The 22274-nt window shown below is 41.5% G+C and overlaps 1 protein-coding gene across 1 annotated transcript in view; it reads left to right on the top strand.

Annotated features, from left to right (window-relative positions):
• Nucleotides 1–22274, top strand: part of SMYD2 (SET and MYND domain containing 2) — an 80844-nt gene that overhangs the window by 37425 nt on the left and 21145 nt on the right. The window contains exons 2-5 of the mRNA XM_006834008.1: nucleotides 4836–4899; nucleotides 13936–14046; nucleotides 16493–16553; nucleotides 17261–17385. Of these exons, the coding sequence (XP_006834071.1) occupies nucleotides 4836–4899; nucleotides 13936–14046; nucleotides 16493–16553; nucleotides 17261–17385 (361 nt within the window). The remainder of the gene's footprint in view (nucleotides 1–4835; nucleotides 4900–13935; nucleotides 14047–16492; nucleotides 16554–17260; nucleotides 17386–22274) is intronic.

Here is a 22274-nt window from a genome sequence, read left to right as displayed (position 1 = left end):
TGTTGTTGTTGGCGGAGCTCTCTGCTATACGTCCACCCGATCCACCATGTTGTTTGTTCTCTCCCATTGGGTTTTGAAGACTATCATCTTTATGAGATGCTTAGGTCTTTTCTCTCGTGAAGTAGTTGGTGGATTTGAACTGTTTTAGCCTCTGTTGCTTTTGCAATACAGTTGTCAAGATAGTGGGGCAAAAGCAAGCAGCGTCGTAGTATGATGTTGAAAACAGCTTTGATCTTGCAGACCCTGCAAGGGTCTCTGAGACTCCAGCAGTTTGTAGACCACACTTTGAGAACTACTGAGATCAATTATAGAAATTATACAACACATTTTAGACTCTGAAACGTCTTGGTTAGTGGAGCACTTCACTTTTATGCCACCAGGGCTCCTTAAATTTCACTTCTAGAATCCTCATTATCTTCATTTGAAATTAGGAGTAATGCTAATACGTCCTTAGAGCTGAGAGGATTGTTAAGATCCATCCGCAGTTCTCAAGTTTCTGCCTCAGGATGTGTGTTTTTTTTATATTATTAAGAATTCCAAAAGAACTTTTGTTTATATGAACTTTACATATTAACATTTACCGTATTTTAAGTTAAAACGGAGATACTCATTAAAATGACAACTACCACTTCTGCTACTATAACATTTTGTAAGAGAAACATTTTCCAAAACAAAATACTTTAGGGGCAGAGTAAATGAGAAGAGTAGTTTACATTTCTGCATACCTCTATAATATTTGCCTTTATAGAAGACCGCTGGATTCTCATGCGTTTTTTAATTTAGTCTTTAGTGATATGTTCATTTGGTTGAATGTGTGGAGACAATCTGGCGTTTCACATATGTGGTTGGAAAGGAGAGTATTTAATAGTCTTTTCCGATAATGATTGTTATTACATCAGTAAAGCATACTAAGTGGTAATTTCTTAAAGGATGGTGGGCATGTGGTATCTGAAGCCATACAAATGAATTTTATATGCACTGTTACTTTAGAATCCATCTTATTCTTTCTGTGACTTCAAGGTCCAGGAGGTTCAGTCGGACTTCACTGTCTTTATCCTCCCTGCCCCCAGAGATTCCTCAATAAAATAGGCTGACCCCTAATAAATAATTTTGTAACATTGTGCATTGGTAATTTGTAAAATAATACATAAATTATACAGATCTTCTAAAAGTTGACTAATTTCATCATTGAAAAACAAACAATACTCAAGACCCAGTGCCATCAAGCTGATTCCAACTCATAGCGACCCTGTAGAACAGTGTAAATTGGCCCTCTAAGGTTTCATCATACCATATTAAAACATATTATGTGTGTGTATAAAGGGGGGCACGGGGGCGCTAGAGGATAAGCACTGAACTGCAAACCACAATGTCGGTGGTTTGAGCCCACCAGCTGCTCCACAGGAGAAAGATGAAGCTTCAAAGATTTACAGCCTCAGAAACCTTACACAGGGTCACTATGAGTCGTAACCTGCTCCATGGCACTTAATAATGTTAGCATATTTTCACAAACACAGTTATTAACATTATCATCTTATCAGGAAAATCTTTTTTTTTTTTTTTTTTTTTTTTAAGTACTGGGAAGTTGTCAAGCTCAGGTGGCAGGTACATGTTTTACAAACATCAAATTTTTGCCTGAAAACCCAATTTTATTATGGGCATTAAATACTGCCAGTTGTTTTTTTGAAGTGGTAGGTCTTGTTGTGTTCATTTCAATAGCATGTCTGCCAAATAACTCAACTATGAATAACTACAGTTTGTCTGAAGTCATTCTTTCAAGTAAAAATGATATTCCAAGAAAAAAAGTAGGTTGTTCTGTTGACTGCTCAGTCACAGAAGTGTTTTTCTTTGCGACTGTCCATGTTCTTATGTATGCAGCAGAAACACTTTATGCATACCACCCATTTTATCACACAGAGTATTAAAAAGAAGGTATGTATGCAGGAATTGAGACTTAATAAATTCAATATTTGTTACTATTTCATCAGGGGCATTGTTGAGTGTATCTTTTTTCTCCTTTGTTAGGACTGTTAGGCATTGAAGAAAACTGACTTCTAGGACAGTTTGTTGCCTCTGATTTATGCAAAAGCATCGTAAGTTTTAGCCTCTCTTGCTTTTGCAATACAGAAAACAGCTTTGATCTTGCAGATCCCTGCAAGGGTCTCTGAGACTCCAGCAGTCTGTAGACCACACTTTGACAACTACTGAGATCCATAATAGAAATTATGTTAACATATTTTAGACTCTGAAAAGTGAACTTTTTTTTTTTTTTTTCCCTGTTCTTCATTCTATGTAGTTTGTGGACTTGGAGATTAGCTAGTGTCAATGAGGCCCGACCTTTGGGACTTCTATCATTTTGATGAAATCTCGATAGAGTTCTTTCCTAGTTCACCAGAGCCCAATTGCCTTTCCTCTCTGAGGTTGAAAACAAGCCTTGGTTAATTGCTGGCGTCTGTGCCTGAAGACTATATGTTATTGTTGTTAAGTGCCATTGGGTCGGTTATAAACTCACAGTGACTTATCTTACAACGTCACACCAGGACCCTGTTGTTGTTACGTGCCATCGAGTGCTTTTTTAATGTGTTATAGAAAAATAAATGTATTTCTAAATTGACATTTTTCTAATCCTTTATATCAGAGGATCTTAACTCAGGGTTCAGAGGCTTTTTGTGGCCTTGACGTGCCAAATTTTCCTTTTTTTATGTTGTTGTTGTTGTTGTTGTTGTTGTTGTTGGGGGAGAGGGGAGCTCTTAGGCAAAGTTAGTAGATTCAGTCAAAATCTCAAAGAGATTCTTTGGCCACTCCCTTGACAGGAACAAACATTAAAAGTTGCTGGTTTTATGGGGTGTTATCTGAGCGCTGGTGTGGTCCTATAGGATATGCACTGGACTGTTAACTGCAAGGTCAGTGGTTCAGACCCACCAACTGCTTCTTGGAAACCCCATACAGGGTCTCTATGAGACAGAAACAGTTCAAAGGCACTTACCAACAACAGTTTGTCCACCATTATCCATTTCCAAACACACCATGTTTTGGAAAGACTTTTGACTGCTCCCTTCCTGGCTCTGCTCGTCTAGACTTGCTGTACCCTTGGCTTTTCTTCACAGTTCACATCATTTCACGTCTGCTTCCAAGTAGCTTCACAGTTGTTTCTGGATTGCCATCACTGCCGTCTTTCCGTCAGAGTCAAGTGCAGGAGCGTGAGACTGTGACCCAGCACTTGGTTGATATCCCCAAATGCAAAGTCAAGGTTTGGATCACTCCAGAGGCACCTCTTGGAGGGTTTTTCAGACCAGAGAACTACACTCAGCTAGATTAGTGGGTTCTCTTTTGAGCTATTGAGATGTGCAAATTTGGGATATTTATTTACGCCTCAACCACAAGATGTGTTTTCCTCCCACACATTCTTCTGTCTGCTCCTTGGAATCCAAGTACCGTCATGAAAACTGCAAAGGCAGTCTGTTTAGTTCCAACAGTAGCGTTTTTGGAAGACTTTCTCGGTTCTGTGGGAGTGCTGTGGTGACTACCACTTGCTGACAAGCAGCGGCCGAGGCTCTGCGGCATGATGATGTATACTCTGAGTGTCAGCTCCCCTGGGCACCCGGCTACAACGTGGCCCCGCAGTGTTCTGCTGCAGTGCAATGCAATGCAACTCAGGCACCGTGAGCCCCTGCAGTGCAGGAGAATTAGATAGCAGCTTTTGCAGGTACCTTACGCTCTGAATTAAACCACAGTTGTTTCCCACTTCAAAAACAACTTTATTTTATTTTTTTATTAGTTCCATAGTGTGTGGTTTAATTCAGCGGCATAACAGTTTTTGAAAAACCTTTGGGCTTGTCTGATGCAGCACACACACTAGCACCTAACAATCGTGAAATAACAATGCCCTCTGTCCTTTATAGGAAGCAGGGAAATAATATTGCAACCAACAGGTAGAACTGACCTAATTCTGAAGAGGCAGAAGAGTCAGGTCTAAATAGAACACTGATAGGTAATGTGTGTGTACGACTCACCAGAGCTGGTAACATTGTATTCACAACCACGCCTCTGCTTGCTGAGGTGCAGTGTTTTTCAGCTCAGTTTTCTGGAGAGCATTTGAGTTTTTGACATGCTAAATTCTCTCTTCTACATTTCTTTGCAGTTTCTAAATACAAAGTTAAGTCACTCAGTGCAATTTCACCAGTATAGGTGTACCCCAACGCTCTAGGGTTGTGGGGTCACACCTACAAGATGGTCTTTATATTCTGTTCCTCTTTAAAACAAAAGACCAGTTGCCGTTGAGTCAGTTCTGATTGTTACTCTGACTGCCTGTGTGTCAGAGTAGAGCTGTGTTCCATAGGGTGGTCCATGGATGCCTTCTCAAAGTAGATCACCAGGCCTTGCTTCTATGCTGCTTCTGGATCGACTCAAATCACTTGCCTTCTGTTGAGTAGCAAGTGCTTGACTGTTTGATTACTCAGGGTACCTTGCCCCTCTTCAGCAGGTGAGACAAATTAGTGGATAATGGTACAAACATTGCCGTAGGCTGTGGCTTCCCAGGCCAGCTTCACTCTGAATCAGAGAGCCTATTCCTGCTTTCTCTGGGAAGCGCATCCCTTCATGCTGTGGGGCTTCGTAAATGTCTGTGCATGTACTTACTCCGGAAGCCACTCCACCTCAAAGACAGAGTCTGGCCCAAATCTCCTCTGGGAAAATGCGCCTTCTCAATGGGAGAGGAAGGTAAGGTGCATCTTGCCTCTGTTTTCCAGCCAGATGGCTGTTAGGATTGCATGATAAAATGTGCAGTCTCCCATTTCTGTGCCTCTCGCCACTACAGTGCCCTTTCTGTTTTTAAGGAAAGACGGATTGTCCAAGTGTGGAAGATGCAAGCAGGCATTTTACTGCAATGTGGAGTGTCAGGTAGGTGCGGGGCCACAGGGTGTAGGGAGGGCCGTTTCCTTTAAAGATTCAGGACCCCAGCATCCCTCTCATCCCTCTCTTCCTTGTCCTGGCATTCCGTAGCACCTTCCTGTAGCCAACACCAGAAAGTTCAGCTCTGATGCCGGATGTGAGACTGCTGTGTGGTGGTAGGAACAGTTTGGAATCACATGCAGGATGAGAGAAACAAAAGACAGGTGTACTGGACTCCCAAGGAGAGCCCTGTTAACCCAGACAGGCACGTCTGTCTCCAAAGTTCATAGCTTGTCCCCAAGGACCCTTCAGTAGAATGAAGCCAGACTGAGACATGGCTTGGGAAATTCAGAGCCCTACCTTAGAGTCCTAGTAGGACACTGTAGGATAAGTACTGGACTGTTAACCGCAAGGTCGACAGTTCTAACCCACCAGCTGCTCTTTGGAAACCATATAAAGGGTTGTTATGTGTCGGAACCAACTCGATGGCACTCAGCAACAAGCAACAAACAACCCTTGGACCTAAAGACCACATGCATCGTTTGCTTCCCTAAAGCTCCCATGGCAGGTTCCATAGGGTATCAGCTGTGTTACAGTGAGACTATAATGGACTCATTGATGAGTTTTTGGGAACTTGCTTTCTTGGAAGAGAAGAGATCCTGCTTTGGTCCTACCACTTGTTGATGGAGTATCTGTGGTTAGATTGTAGACATTAGTGGGTCCCCAATGATTTGGGACAAGGTCTGCCAAATTCACTCATTAAGTCCTGACTTAATGAACCACAATGATCCTTAAAGAAGCAGGCATAGTAAGTAAAACACACTTCAGGTGATTAACGTGAAATACTAGGAAGACATGGTCTCAGCTCTGGTACTTACTCACTCTTAACAGCTTGGCAAATCACAGGACATTTCTTACTCTGAGCTTCTTCAAATGTAAACCGAGGAAAACAGTCTCAACTTGACAAGTTGTTAACGGTCAAGTGATAGGGTAGTTAGTGGTGAAGGTCTTCTATAAACCATGAAGTTCTGGACAGCTGTGAAACCACTATTATAAATAATACTACTGTAATCTGCACTCAAGGTCAGCGGTTCAAGCTCGCTGGCCACTCCTTAGAAACCCCATACAGGGTTGCTATGACTTGGAATTCGATGGCACTTACGAGAAACAACAATCCACAGTAAGGTAGAGTTGGTAAAGTAGAAACGAGGCTGAATTGAAGTTGAAGTTTTTTGCCAAAAATTAACAGCAGACTTCAGGTTTTCGGGACTTGTTTTTTAAAACTTAAGAGAATGAATGGATCGTAAGAACCTGAATACAGGAATGCCGTACATTTGTATGAGTAATGCCTATTACAAAATGAATTTTAACTTTTCTGATTAGCTGCAAACACTTCCATAATGTAGAGCATCAGAATGTTGAGATGCAGAAATGCAGGGGGGCTTCAACATATTTGTGGAAAATGGAATTGAAAGACAATGAATGAAATTTTTCCATGAACTTTTTGTAGCCTCCTTGTGCTTGTGGGTGTCTGCAGCAGGTGAGCAGCTAAGCTACTTTTCCATCAAGCCTCATGAGGTGGCCTTGTTTTGAAGACTCACCCCACAAAATAAAGCCCAAGAACCTTTTCTTCCAGACTAGTAGACTCAGCAGCCTCATTTATTAGTCCTTCCTAGGGGGAGGAGTCACATGAACAAATTACACCAACTTGTGGGTATCAGTCAGAATGCTTGTTGATTAGTTTACAGCCAGCAGGTTGACAACCCATACATTCTCCCCTGTAAACAAACTGTATGGGGGTTCACATCAAAACAGTAAAGATTTTCGGGCTATCAGGGAACCTCAGAATGGTAGAAGTGGTTAATGTGATTATCACATTCAGAGGCCTCAGGCCAAGACAGCCTGTTGGGGCCAGCCTCATGATGGGGAGAATTCTACCTGCTAATTCACCCAGTTCCTGGGCTAGAGCACCCTCAGCCCTGGAGTGTACTTACGCAATGACATTTTTCTATGCTTATGTTAAGTATCTAGTTACTAGAGTGCCTGCCTAAATTAGAAGAGATAGCACAGCTCTTGAAGATCCTTATATCCAGAGTTAAGAGGCTGGATTTGACCTGTAAGCTTCACTTTTGTTTCATCTGTATCCTATTGCTGAAAGAAGAGGCTAATGGACATTAAGGTTTTGCATCCTTTAATACGTACTAAAGAACTAAAGGAGCTCTGAGAGCGTAGTGGTTATGAGTCAGGCTGCTAACTTCAAGGTCAGCAGTTCGAAACTACCAGCTGTTCCACGGGAGAAAGATGAGGCTTTCTGCTTCCGTAGAGATTTATAGCCTCGGAAACCCTGTGAGTCGGAACTTACTCTATGGCACATAACCACTACTAAGGAACTAAATAAATGTGAGAAACCCTGTATGATAATGAGATAGAGCAGACATAACAGGTTAGGGACCAAAAAAATGTAGCTAGAAATAAAAGACACACAGGCCACATACATTAAATCATTAGGGAATAACAGGCATTTGCTCCAGATAAAAATGTATTCAAGGTTGAGCTTAAGGGAGTGCTTGGATGGGATCAAAGTAGAGGCTCTGCTTAGGAATAAAAAGTGGCATACAGAAAGAGCAGTGATGACGGTAATTGAGTGATTTTCCACCTAAGAAAGCGTGGTCCTCAGCTGCTAGTAATTAACTGGGCCTTCTTCAAAGCAGCACCTCACCCACCTGCATTCACCAGGTGCTCAGAACCTTAGAGCCAATGCTTGAGTTGGAGCAGAGGTTATGGGATCTCACCTTATCTTTAGATGAGGAGTCAGTGTCCAGAGTGGTCTGGTGTCCTGTTCAAGGTCACACAGTGGCAGAACTGGGACTAGACTTGTACAGTCAGCTAGGGCAGTTCTTTCAGCACTTTAAAACTCTATGCATGGGAGTATGCAGGGCCCTCTAGGACAGAAGGCACTCTGGTAATATGTCAAGAGAAGTAGGAGTGGCCTTTAATGGATATGCAAGGGGAGAGCCCCGCCCAGTGTCCTGGTCATCAGAAATCTCTCTAAGCGCTTTTAATTCCTTCCTGAGGTTTTCCTCTTTCTGCAGAGCAAAGCCTCTAAGGAAACCCTGGGCACTGTGTACATTCTCCTCCACCCACCCACTCTACCTGCAGTGCTCTGGAATCCTGCTTAATTTTACACCATCCAGTTGTATGTCTTGTTCTGTAAACTTCCCTCTCAGTTCACCGGAGACTCAGGGTGATCCTGCCAGAGGAAAGATTTTAATTGACAATGTATGAAAGGATAAAGGGAGGAAATAGAAAAGAAACAAATGCCTCTTTAGTGAGGCTCATTATTTCGTAACCTGTATGTTTTAGGGAAATATTTTTATTCTTATAAAAACGCCTGGAAAGCTAAATATATATTGTTCGGTCACGTAGATTTACTCATTAAATTATACTGTGGTGTGCTTAAGAGGAGAATAGTTTTAGAATGTTATTGTTTAGAATAATCATTGTGTAGTACAACACTGTGGGGTGTATTTCTCAACTGTAACAAATACTGGGCCTCAAGAAGTTTGTAGCAAATGGAATGAAAATATAATGAAATTTTTACATGCACTTTTTGACCCCTTCATGTAGAGAGAGAAACTTTTTTTTTTTTAAACTTTTTATTGTGAATTGAGTGAAGGTTTGCAGACAAGATTATCAGCTTTACATTCACAAATGAACGAAGCAAAAATATTTGCACACATACAAAACAAATATACATTCATTTAAATGCCCTAAGGGCATATTGTACAAGCCAGCCTGCTTAGTTACACATACAATTACAGAAAAACAACTATTTTTGCTAAGTAAATGGAGATGGTGGGGTTTTTTGAGTATGCTTTAAAAGTAGGAATTGGCATCCCTTGATGGGGATAAAACGAGCATGTATAAAAGAGTACAAAGAGATGGAAAAATTCTATGTTTATCGTTTGCTAAAAGAGTAACTGAAGTGTAGAAATAATAACTGCTTATACAACCATGTCATTGTATGGATGAGTAGTGATTGGGGCCTGAGTCATACGATTAAATGCACTTTGGTCTCTTAAGCCAGCCTTTGGAAGCATCTCATATTTGGATCCCTCATTTTTTCTCAGTGTTTAGTGTCACCATTCAGAGAATAAAATGTGCATGAAGACTTAGTGCAGCTGAGGACCCTTTTATTGTGAATCTAGAACACAGCTTGTGTCTTAGGGATGGCTGTGCATAATCCACCATCTTTGCGTGAGATGGTCAGCGTGGCCTTGATTTCTTTTGCACTCTTACTCTTGAAGATAATGGTAACGCCACGTTAAGAATCCTGTGGTGTTTTCTCACCGTTCTACATTTTAAGAATTCACATGTAGGTAGAGGAGACATCAAAAAGGTCTTGTAAAAATTCCATTATCTTTTCATTTCGTTTTTCCGTGAACTTCTTGAAACATCCTTCCCTTCTCTACAAGTAGATTATGCTTGTTTGGAGAGTAATTGAAACACCAAATGCTAGGGTTAGGGAAGATGCTCCACGATGAACTCTTCAACAGGAAACTGGATAACATAACAGTCAAATCTTTTCTCTGAGTGGTGGAAATGTTGGTGTATCATGAGATACTTTGGTAACTTCTTCTGCATCTTTAAGCATTTTTGTTCATGCACAAAATGAAAGTCATGCAGACTAGTTATTCTAGTGACCAAAAAGAATTAGAAATTTAAAAGGGGAACATCAGTGTTCTATCTAGCTCTGATACGGATTTGATGAACAAAGTTTATTTAAAAAAATGTGTGCTCATTATGAAAAAATCAGGACAGAAGAGCCATCTACAAAAGAACAGAAAGAAATCTACGTCCCCCCAGAGAAAACTTCTAGTAACACTTTGATCCTTGTTTTTTCTGATCCTGTCTGTATTTGTATGTATGTTATTTTACAGGAAAATAAGATCCTAGTTTACATAAAAATTTATAAGGATTACGGTCAGGGAATTTTTTATTATAAATTGAATTTTGAAGAAAATAATAGAAAAAGTTTTAGAGAAACGTACAAACATATTTAGGAAAGCATGAACCACAAAACCCAAACCCACTGCCAAGTTGAATCCAACTCATAGGAAGGAACCCTGTGTAGGGTTTCCGAGACTAAAATCTTTATGGGAGTAGACAGCCTCATTGTTCTCCTGCAGAGTGGTTGGTGATTTTGAGCTGCCCACTTTGCAGTTAACAGCACAAAACTTACCTTTGAAAGACATTGGTGGTAGTGGTGCTGTGGAGTCTGTTACGACTCATGGCGATCCTGTACAGGGTTTCCTGAGGCTGTAAGTCTTTATGGGAACAGAAAGCCTCATCTTTCTCCCGTGGAGCCCCTGGTAGTTTAGAACTGCCAACCTTGAGGTTAACAGCCCAACTTGTTACCACTACGCTACCAGAGTTCCTTTGAAAGGCATTAAAGGGTTGTAAAATCTTCAGTGTATCCCCTAACTACCCATACTCAAAACCAAATAAAACTATTAATTGACAGTATTCATTCCTATTCTTTAGATTCGCCTACATGTGGGTTTGTTTGTTTTAATTTTGGGTAAGTGGCTTTGCCAGGAGTCTCTCTATGATTGTTGTTGTCAGTTGCCATTGAATCAGTTTGAACTACTGACGACCCCAGGTATGCAGAGTAGAACTAGGCTCCATACCGTGTTCAAGGCTGTGGCCTTTTTGAGAAGCAGATTGCAGGGCCTTACTCCCAAGGTACTTCTGGGTAGGTTCAAGTCGTCAAACTTTCCGTTAGTATTCCAGCGTTTACCCTTTAGAGACTGCAGTATGAAAGAAGATTATCAAGATAGTTTTGAAACCTCTGCAACAGTTCTACCAGATACTATCCTCTTGTTTTGCTTTTAGAATTAAAACTGAGCAGTGCTATTGAGGTCTATATGTGTAGCACTCCTTCCTTACTTGGCCCACACTTCACAACACATCAACAAAGAAAGTGAACACTTACTATTATTCTCGTGAATTTCTCTTGTGATGAAACTCATGTGATTCTGCGTTTTCTGTAATCTGTCCAGCTACTTGATTTAACTGCCGTCTTTGAGTTACACGTTAGCTTTGTTTTATCTTCTAACATGGTTTGCTTAAAGGTGAAGACCTCCTCAACTTACCCTGCCCTGCAGGGCTAGTTGCAGGGCTCATGGAACGAAGTGAATGAACCAGTAAGTGAACTGTGACTAACCATTTTTTGGCACCCTGTGCCCAGCCCTGTTCTCAGGGATTTACCTTGATCAGCAGGTGTTAGCCAGGACTCTTCAAGGTCGCACAAATGCTGGGTCCGCTCTATTCCAATGGTTGCACTGATTAGTAGTTTTCAGACTTTGTATCAGATTGTCTCTGTTGGGAAGTGTAAAATCATAGACTCAGAATTCTGGACTTGCTAAATCATTTCGGGATCATGTTATTTACAACCGAGGAGACGGCCCTACAGAGATTAAGAGTCCTGCCCAGAGTCACATAGCTGCTTCCATGTACAGCAGAGATAAGAATGCAGCTTTCCTGATCTCAGACCAGTGTTCAACTCCTCCCTTCGCTGATAGTAATAAACACTAATATCATTTATTCTTTATAGTCAGATTCATTTGGTGTTAATTATGTTGATTAAATTATGTGAGTAAATACATAATAAAATTAATAAAAGCCCATTCTTTCTCTCAGGTGTTAACTACTGTTGTTGTTAAGTACCATTGAGTTGATTCTGACCCATAGTGACCCTCTATAGGGTTTCCAAGGAGCAGATGGTGAGCTTGAACTGCCAACCTTGCAGTTCAAACTGACTTTGCAGTCCAGCGCATTAACCTATAGCGTCAAACCAGCACTCTAACTATTGTTGTTGGCATCCACAATTCCGGAAACCCACAGCTTGAAGGCCCTAAAAGCACAGAGGTCATGCCTGACTTTGTACTTTGCTTAGCACTCCTGGCGTCATAGTGAGCACTTGTTGACAGTTGTCAAATTCCCCATCTGTCCCTAGCTGCTGGTCTTCAGGTCCTTCAGAAATCCTGATGTTCTTTTTGTCTTTTCCTTTTTGTTTTGCTGCCTGGGAGGGAGCAGGTCTTCCTGCAGGAAGCTGGGCCCACCTGTTCTTTCCTGTCTCTGCCTCTGCACCATGTTCTCATTTTAGACTTTGGCTAAAAACAGATCCACTTCTCCCTTGTGTGTATCTTGTTATTTCTTTCTCTCCCTGTTCTTAGTTATATTCTACGTGGTGTTACTTAACTCTGCAGAACATCTTGGTGTAGAACTTAAGTAGGGCTGTGCCACCTACTGCGTTAAATCACTAAGTGGCATTGTGTCCATCCTTCTTGGGAAGAGCATGAAGGGCAGGGGACAGAGAGGCATCTTTGTTTATTCCATAACTTTATTGAGTGGCTAGTAGGTTCTGAAGTTACAGACTTGAGAAAAGCATACGCGATTATTTTAATGGGAAGAGACGGATACAAACGGAAACAAAAAAAAATTACTAGTGATATCTGTGTGAGATGGTGAGAAGTACTGAGAAGTAAAATAAAGCAGGGAAGGAGGAATGATGGGAAAAGTGCTGTTTTAGGTAGGCTATCTTGATATACAGTAACATTCATTCCTACAGAGGGTTTGGAAGGGTTGGGTGGGAACCATATGGATATTGAGGAAGGGGTTCTAGCCAGGAAATACATCAAGTACAAAGGGTCAAGGAACAGCAAGGAGACTAGTGTGGGTACTGGCATGTTGTAAGGTTTGTTTCACAGGATCACTTGATTGCTCTGTTGAGAACAGTGAAGGGACGGAAGCAGGGACCCAGGTGGCAGGCACTTGTAGTCATCCTGGTGAGAAGTGTGGGGGGCTTCAGCAGAATAAGAAGGTAAAGGTGGTAAGAAGACATCTGATTCTGAAGGCCAACACCAAGGATTATCCAGAGTGTTGAATGTAAGTGAGAAAGGAAGAACTCAAAGATGACCCAAGGTTTCTGGCCTGAGCAACTGAAAGACTGGATTTACCATTTCCTGAGATAAGGAGGCTGAGGGAAGAAACCAAACAGTACCCAGTTTTATTCTGAGATTGAGAGTGAGGATTCCCATCAATATACAAATGTGCCATCTAAAAAAAATTCCTTCATCTCTCTCACAGGTGAATACCTCATTTGTTCCCTTTTTGTGTCTCCTTCCATTCTCTGCTGAAATCACTTCACCCACATTTATCAAAGTCAGCAGTGGTCTCCATGATACCCTGTCAATTCCTAGTCATCTCATACTAAATCTGTCACCAGCACGGGCAAAAATCAGTACTCAGTATTCCCAAAAGCGCTTTCTTCCATTGGCCTTCAAAACCCAGTTGTGTCCTCCTCCCTCTGTCTTCCTCATCCCAACTGAAGGCAACTTCCAGGAATGGGAATATGCATTCTCCTCTCTCCTGGAGTCAGAAAAGCTTCAAGAGCCATGATACAGGAATACAGCTTCCCATTTTATCAAATTGAATACTTAGGAAGTCTGCATTCCTAAATAGTCCCAGTAGTTGCCCTTGCCTGAGTCTTTGAGGGCCCTTGAGAAATGCCCTCATTGAGCTCTTTTTATTCTCTGTTAAAATGGAACTAGTTGCCGTGTAAGTCACTGCTCAGTTATCTGCCCTGTTGTGATAACAGAGCCAAAACAGCCATAGGGAGCACAGCCAAGTCAGCAGCTAGTGCCCAAATCACTCACTCAGCCCCTGCAATTTGATGACGTCCAGACAGATAGTAGAAAGGTTTAATATCTGCTGCTTGCAATAATAAAGGGCTGCAAAAAGGTGTGAGATGTTTGATGAAAAGCAAATTTTCTCATTTCATCAACCTTGATCAGACCCGAGTCAAATAGTCACGTCTGTCTTAAAAGATGTTTTTATCTCTAACTTGGGTGTACATCCTTAGTTTTCCAAAAGGAAACATATTTCACTTGACCTTAACTAAGGGGACTTCTGACATCCTCTCTTCTTGTGCTGTATTCCCGTGTTTTGTTTTGTTTAAAATAATGTTTTTCATCTTCCCAGAAAGAAGATTGGCCCATGCACAGGTTGGAGTGTTCTCCCATGGTTGTTTTTGGGGAAAACTGGAATCCCTCTGAGACTGTGAGGCTAACAGCAAGGATTCTGGCCAAACAGGTGAGGAAATAGGATTGTGTTCAAGTGAATTGGCTTCTCATTTTTTCCTTATAAGTCAGAAGATGAGTAACTGACCCGTGGTGACCGTCTTTTGTTAAACATCCTTGGACTTGTTTCCTGTGACATCCAGTGGACAAGGGAAGGAAAAAACACCTGAGGCTTCAGCCGGATGGTTATCTGCCTTATGAAATGAGAATGTCACTTTGCTCAGGCCAGGAACATGGTCACAGGGATGACATGCTGAGCTTTTGGGGGGCAGGTTTGCATCAGAAAACCATGACCTCTCAAGGTCTGAAAAACCTGATTCTAAGAAGAGCGTCCTATAATAGCAGACTGGTCTGAGAAGCCACTGTGCTTTTTCTCTCTTTCCCGAGTGCTCCGGCTCCCCAGCAGACGTTTGGTGCGTCCCTGTCTCCTTGCTGAAGCAGGCACGAAATTGGAAGTAACACCCAGGGTGGCATATGCAAAGGAGAAGAGAAAGAGTGGAAAATTAGAAATAGAGTAAGGGGAAAGAGGGAAAGACAGTAAACAACCAAAAAACAGGAAAGGAAAGAAAGAGGGTACCCTGGTGGAGACAGCTGAAAACCATTAACAGTCTTGCCAGTAATGATGCCAGGACTGAAGATTGTAGTCGTTGCTGTGTTACCAACAGGCTCCTTCTCGCTTGGTGCGGTCTCATTGATCACATAATAATTACAGACACCTGATCTCTAGAAGGACTGGCCTAAAAAGGAAGGGAAAATGCTGTAGAACTTGTCCGTATGGGAAACAATGAAATGGGCTGCCTGGAGTTTAGGAGGCATATTACCAATGAGGCCTTTGCTAATTTCTTAAGAGATTGGTGGTAAGGATTCTGTACTGTATATCTTTTCAAGCTGAAATTTTATTCCCCTCTTTTATACACCTTCAAAGATATTCTCTCCTTATATGATTGGAATGATTAGCATGGGTGTATCTCCAGACAGGACTAGCATCCTGGGACCATTTCCAAGCCCTGAGGTCACCAGGCCACTGTATTCAGCTAAGGTGTGGTGTTTTCTGGACCATCACTTCCTCCAGCTCAGAGTGACTAAAGCCTGTAGAATGAGCGGATAAAATCAGAATTGTTCTGCCAGAAAAGGGGCGCATTTCACTTTTAGGCCCTTAATGGCAGCCATCTTCAAGTATAATAAGCAGAGTACTTGGATAGATGGAAAGGTTCTGTAGAAATGGAGTAAGCTGGACCATTATTGGGTGAACAAGTCAGGACACCTAAGCCAGGATATTAGATCTGTCAGTGTTGTGGCGGGATTGGGTGACCAATCTGCTGTTTCTTCTCCCCACCCCGATTTCTTGATGTTATTTGTAGTGTTGTGGTTAAAAATTTAGAGGAACCTCATGGACTTTCCTGAATGAAAAGCTTTCCCAGACAAGACGACTTAGTAATCTTATAGAGACACATCCTGTGAATGGAAGATTTCTGCTGCACAAAGGAACGGTGGAAAGGTTTTGGCACTAGTAGGAGAGTCTGAATGTGGTGATGAGTTTATAAGAGTTTCATTCAACTTTTATTATAATTACTTCTACTACTAATAGTCCATTTAAATGAAAAGTTACCTGACCATCTTTTCATCTCCATAGGCCTCAATGATTTTAAAAAACAGACCATTTGTATTCTAGTGGCTTGCAAAGGATTAGGGGGAGACAGGCTACCAAACTACCAAGGGGAAGCTTAACATGTTAACTAGGGAGGTGAGTGTACCCTGCGAGACCACCTGTATCCCCAGATTGAATAGCCAGATTACAAAGACGCGGCCTCAGGCCAGCTCTTGAGCTCTGCTTTTGAACTCTTGTCAACACCAAGTTTATTCATGTTCTCAAAGCCTCACGGGTTTACTATTGTTAGCTCCTCTTGGGGTGTCTAGAACAAAGCCAGCAACACGTTTAAAGTGAATCTGGGCTCCCAGATACAACCAAAAGAGTCTTTTTGAAACACAGAATTGGAGATCATTTAAGTCTGTGCTTAAAGAAAGTGTAAAATGGATGGGGGGTTTGATTTTGTTCCTTTTTAGAAGGAGAAATAATAAATAGGATGGTTGGTCTGTAGACATAGTCCTTTTAAGTAAGGGCCCTAAAAAGTTGTTTTCCAGCCCTCATTCATTCCCATAACAGGCATTTTTGAGCCTACTGTGTGCATAACATTATCAGGATGTTAGGAACACAGCAAAGAGCAGGCTCACAATAGGAGCACTTTAAAAACATTTTTAAAAAGTGTTTTCAATTTGGATGTTGGTCAAACATTCACAGCCCAAGTTGTGTGGACTCCTTGGATAGCTTTCTTTACTTCATTGAGCAGTATCGATATATCGTTTTTTTCTTTCCCTTCATGCTGATTTAAAAGTGAAACACTACGTTATGCACTCATTGGTAAAATCTGTATCTGTGTGGTTTCTTCCCCAATTACTAGAAAATCCACCCAGAGAGAACACCGTCGGAGAAACTATTAGCTGTGAAGGAGTTTGAATCACGTAAGTCCAAAAACCATACGTATGTCTGTCACCAGATGAGGGGCAATTTTATCCACAAATTGAATGGGCATCAGGCAAGATCAACGAAAGAAAGGGCTAAGTTTGCATGTGGGAGTGGTGGTGGTTTTTTCTGTTTTAATTAGTGGTTTTTATTTTGGCTCCTAGGCTGTTTTGAAAAATGAGTTTATTTTACCTCTTTTCCTGATTTGACAGGATGACTGGGAAGTAATTAAGGGGAGGTAGGAACTCACAAGATGAATTATTACATCCCTAGCTGTCTCCTGCTGGCTTTCCTAGTTTGCTGAATGTTTTTGGATCTTTGCTGAATTGCAGTGTTGTAAACAGCTGAGGCCCTGACTGGAAGGCATTAGATCAAGGGCTTTCTAGTGGCTTGACCAAGACACAGGTTCCAGGCCCAGCTGGGGGCCCTTGTCAGAACTGAGGCTGGGTACCAGTCACCACCACTCATTTCTGACCACACTACTCATGGTCAGTTGGTGTTGCATGTCCCAGGTACCTTCCACTTGTCAGAGGGTGGGGAGAAAGGAGAAATGCTGTGTTTTCTCGTTAGCCAGGATTTGCCATGTAGACTAGTGCTCTCTGGGGGCTCTTCTCTGTGTCAGTTACATGGAAAGGAGAAGGATTTAGCCAGGAAGATGCCAGGGCTTTCTCTCTGATGAGTAATGGCCTGGATTGTTTCTCCCCAGATCTGGATAAGCTAGACAATGAGAAGAAGGACTTGATCCAGAGTGACATTGCTGCTCTCCATCACTTTTACTCCAAGCACCTGGAGTTTCCCGGCACTGAGAGCCTGGTAGTACTTTTTGCACAGGTAAGAATGCCAGCCTCAGGTGACACTTCCTTTATTTAGCCTTTCCCCCTCAGAGCCCTATCCCTGCACATGCTCAGTGAAGAGAATGCAGATAGAATGAAGGCATCCACTAGATAGCAACACTCACAACCTGTTGGACCCTGCTTGCTGATCTGCAGCAGATCCAGTTCCTTTCTGGACTGATCCTCATTGATGAGCGCAGAAAATGCGCCTCTGCCTCAGAAAGAGTTTATAAAAACAACTCAGTGTCCACTGACCCAGTGTTGGTGGTGGTGTGTCCTGACTCATGGCGACCCTGCCTAGGGTTACCAAGGCTGTCAGTCTTTACGGAAGCAGAAATCCTCATCTTTCTCCCATGGAGCGGCTTGTGGATTTGAACTGCTGACATTGGAATTAGCAGCCCACCTCATAACCCATTACGCTACCAGGACCCAGGACTCCACTACTAACTCAGTACTATTGCCTACTTTTAAAAAAGGCAAAAAAATAACCAGTTGCCATCGAGTCAATTCTAACTCATGGTGACACAGATCTCTTTGTTACACAGTATAACTGCTCCATAGGGTTTTCTTGGCTATAATATTTACAGAAGCACATCTCCAGGTCTTCTGTGATGCCAGTGGGTGGGTCTAAACCACCAATGTTTAGGGTAATAGTTCCTTGTAAAGTATTTGTGCCACCCAGAGACCAATGCATACTTTAAACTCTTTGAAAATAAAAGTCAGTTTGAAGTTAAAAAATAAAAACAAAACAAACCATTGCTGTCAAATCAACCATTTGAAGTGACTGTTAGATTTTACATTTCCTAAGTCTGCCATTTGGACAGAGAGTATCTTCCAGTTTGTACTTGTTTTGTTGTACAACTCCTGGTGATGGCTGAGAAATCCTGTTTAGAGAATCCCAGGTTTACCAAAATCAGCAATTAGGGAAAAAAAAAGTTAGAAAGTCTTCTAAACACGAGGAAGTTATAAATGCTAACGAATTGGAGCCGGGGTCTTAGAGAAAGGCTCAGGCTTAGGTATTGATAGACACGAGAAGGGAGTTCGCACAGTTACCCTTGGATGGTGTAGTCAGTCTGCCCGTTCCTGGCCAGGGTTGTTCTTGCCTACCATACTTATTCGATTGTCATTCTCTCCCTCAGACTCATCTGGGTGTTCCCGTACCAGATGTGCACCTAGGTAAAGTGAGCATCTCCAAGAGTGGGAGTTTGGGAATGCTGTTTCGGGGATGCAATAGCTACATTCTCTTACTCGAATTTTCAGTCTTTAAATGTGTGCAAGAGTTTGGTTAGATACTAGGAATAGTTAAGTACTCTTTGATCCAGTAATTCCGTTTGAGTTGCATTGTCTTAAGAAAGTAATCACAGATCATGGACAGAGATTTCTATGCAAGTTGCATTCTTTTCAAAGCACACCCTCAGAAAAGGAAAGGCCAGTAGTAGTGGATTGATAATAAATTATGTCATTGCCATATGATGGCGTAAAGTTATGTACCTTTAAAAATCATTTCAAAGAATAGATAAAGACATGGGAGAATAATGCAATATTGAGGTGGAAAGGTACAATGAAAAATGTATATGATATGAAATATACACATGCACAGTTTTAAAAGATTAAATAGAAGTTTACAGTTGAGTATCTTCTGAATTGTGGGGGAAATTTTGCATGTTCTGTTCATGATTTTCTCCAATGAGTATATATAAATTTTAAAAAAAGAAAAGAAGAAGTTAACAACAAGGAAAAGGTAAAAAGTACCTAGTTCTAACACTTAAAAAAAAAATCATATAGAAAGGAATGAGTCTTCCTTCACATCTCATTGAACATGGTTAACAGGTCAACCTATTTCCTTTCAGATTCAATGTTTTTATACACATCTTTGTATGGTGTAACTTAAAAATCAGGAAAAAATTAAATTCTGTTTTTGTTTTTTTTTTTTTCCTTTAAGTTTTTGTTGTGAATTGTGAAAGTTCACAGGGCAGATCATCAGTTTTATATTCAACAATTCATACAGTTTGTTTCATCACAATGATTACATTCCCCTCCATATACCATCAGTTAACAGTATTTCTCTATATGCACTTTAGTTCTTTTTAAAACCAAAAGAAAACACAAAAAACCACTCAGGCATGTATAATAATTTATACCACCAAAAGGCACATTCTGCAAGTCTGCTTCATGGACACCATCTCTTAGTCCCTCTCTTCCCATGAATCTAGGGTCCTCAGCTGCTCCTTCTCTCCATGTCCCCATCTCTGCCTCCATCTATGGTGTCGCTGCTTCTCTGGATAAGATCCTGCATTCCAGTTGTGCTCTTCTCCCTTGATGGCCCTAGGATCCTTTGTTTCTGGACTGTAAGATTAACTGTTCCCCAATTTTTGTTCCAAAACTACCTTTACAATTGTGACAATCACAATTAGTCGTAACAGTTACTCACTATTGAATCATAAGTATCTTATTCCCATATCTTTTAACCAGACCTATCTAGACGAGATGACAACTATTCAGTGGGGACTCTTTTCTTCCCCCACACACTTTTAAACTCCCTCATGAAACCTTGTAAGCCAGTCACTTCTTGCCTTTATCGCCCCCTCATTTTAGGTAGCCAATGTCTAAGTTACCCGTCCTTCTATACCCTGTGTACTGAGAGGATAGCATTGATAATTAATGTGAAGATTCCTTCCCTCCCTGTTGGTATTTAGAGTTACTACCTCCATGAGTATAGGTCAAGTTCATCAAATTGTAGCAATTTACCCCTGTTTCCTTTATCAAAAATTGTTTTTGTTTTTTATCTTCCTCTAGTCAAGTTCTGATTATCAAGCCATTGAGTCTAGGTTAAATGGGTACTATCTGCAACTTTGGGTGTTCTTGTGCCTCTCCTTTTATTTCATGTTAGCTGGATGCTTCACTCTTAGCTCTAGCCCTCTGTGGCTATGTCGTTGTTCATGGGCTCAGGTGTCCCCTGGTCTCACCACACATTGGACCAGCAGCTCTTCCTCTTCTCTCTCTCATCTCCAGGCCAACGGGAGTCAGTGGACTATGGTAGAACTCAGCCCATTTCTTCATTACTGCCTTCCTCGCCTCTTCCATTCACCAGTAGACCAATGTGCTCACCAGCAAGCTTACATGCCTGCTCATGTGTTCCCTTTTGAGTTTCAGTCTTAGAGGGGAGTTTGTCCTGAAGGAGCTTGATTGCTTGCCTTGATGGCTTCCCAGCAAACAGCTTGCTTATTCTTACAGTAGCCAGTCATACTGCCATTTTTGTTTTGGGTTTTTCTTGCTGATCTTCCTTTGAAGATGAATCTTATGTTGCTCTATCTGTTCTAGGCTGGTCTGCTTGTCCTTTCTAGTGGGAATGCCCCACCTCATAAGGTTCTGGATGGGACTCAGGATTCCACCTCAGGATTCCACCTAATGTCCTATACTCTGCTAAGTCTCCGCGAGAGGCCTGTTTCACTGGGGAAGTTCTAGAACCCCTTTTAGGTATTCCAGTCAGTTATGGGTTGAAGATGGGCTTACAAGTTTTCTGTAATCATGTTTCCCAACATTCCTTTCTATCGCACTCAAGTGTCTATTTTACAATAGAAGGCAAGGGAAACCAATATACATAACACAGTCAAGCATCTTGGTATTATTTCCCCTCTTCAAACTATGCCTAGATTCCTGTATCACAGAGCCCTGTTGTTCCAAGGTTAAGCATGCATCACTATTTACCTCTGTCCCATTTAGCCTATGCAAACCTGTCTCAGTGTTCCTCTGTCTACCTTGTTCTTCCACCTCCTCCCCCTTCTTGTATTACCTTCCCCAACACCTGAACTATGATGTGTCTGCCTTTACCCTGTACTCTAGCATTGCCTCCTTCCACCTTCTGAATCCCCCACCCCAACCCCACTGTTTTTGTTACCTTATATTTAACTTTTCCCTCCATTTAAGACAGTCTATTTTATCCTGTAATTTACCTGACCTTCCCACCATCTAGATCTCTGTTCCTCTGTGTTTACCTTCGTTCATATTGTAATTGTTTTGATCATAGACTGACCTCCTAGATCCTCTGGATTTGTTCTTAAAGTTTTATTCTGTTCTCGACTCTTCCATTTGTATATTGAGTTCCAGGTGATGCTGCCACGTACATCAGTCTCTGATTGTTGTCTGTTCTTGTTGGTTCTCTGTTCACAGAACTCCTTTTATGATGTTTTTATCGCAGGGTTGGCTTTGGCAAAATCCCTTAGCTCCTGTTTATCCTGGAATGTTTTGATTACACCATCATATTTGATTGACAGCTTTTCTGGGTAGAGGATTCTTTCCCTGCATGGTTTTTGTTGAGAAATCCGAACTTAATCAGATTTGCTTGCCTTTATATGTTACGCTTCTCTTTGCCCTAGCTGCCTTCCAGATTCTGCCCTTATCTTTGATTTTGGAGAGCTTGATTATTGTATGTGTTGGTGTTTTTCTTTTAGGGTCTATCCTTCCTGGGGTTCGTTGAGCTTCTTGGATGCTTATCATTTCAGTTTTCAGGATGTTAGGCAAATTTTCTTCCAGAAGTTCTTAAACTATCTCCTCTGTGGACTTGTGTGATTGCTCCTGTTCTGGAATGCCAATAATTCTTATGTTATTCCTCTTCATGTTGTCCAACATGAATCTTAGACCTTCTTCAGATTTTTTTATCCTTTTTTCTGTTTGTTCGTCTGTCTTAGTGGTATTGAGAGATTTATCTTCCAGCTCACTAGTTCTGGCTTCCATTTCTTCAGTTCTGCTCCTTTGCCCTTTCAGTGTATTATCCATTTCTGATACTCTATTATTAATTGTTTGGATCTCTTTCTGTAGGTTTTGAATTGTTTCTAGTGCTATATGTATCTTACTTGATTGTCCTGTAGCACTTTCCTGACTTCTTCC

Source organism: Chrysochloris asiatica, unplaced genomic scaffold (assembly GCF_000296735.1).
Source record: "Chrysochloris asiatica unplaced genomic scaffold, ChrAsi1.0 scaffold00009, whole genome shotgun sequence".
Classification (NCBI taxonomy): domain Eukaryota; kingdom Metazoa; phylum Chordata; class Mammalia; order Afrosoricida; family Chrysochloridae; genus Chrysochloris; species Chrysochloris asiatica.
This window is presented reverse-complemented; position numbering and strand designations above follow the sequence as displayed.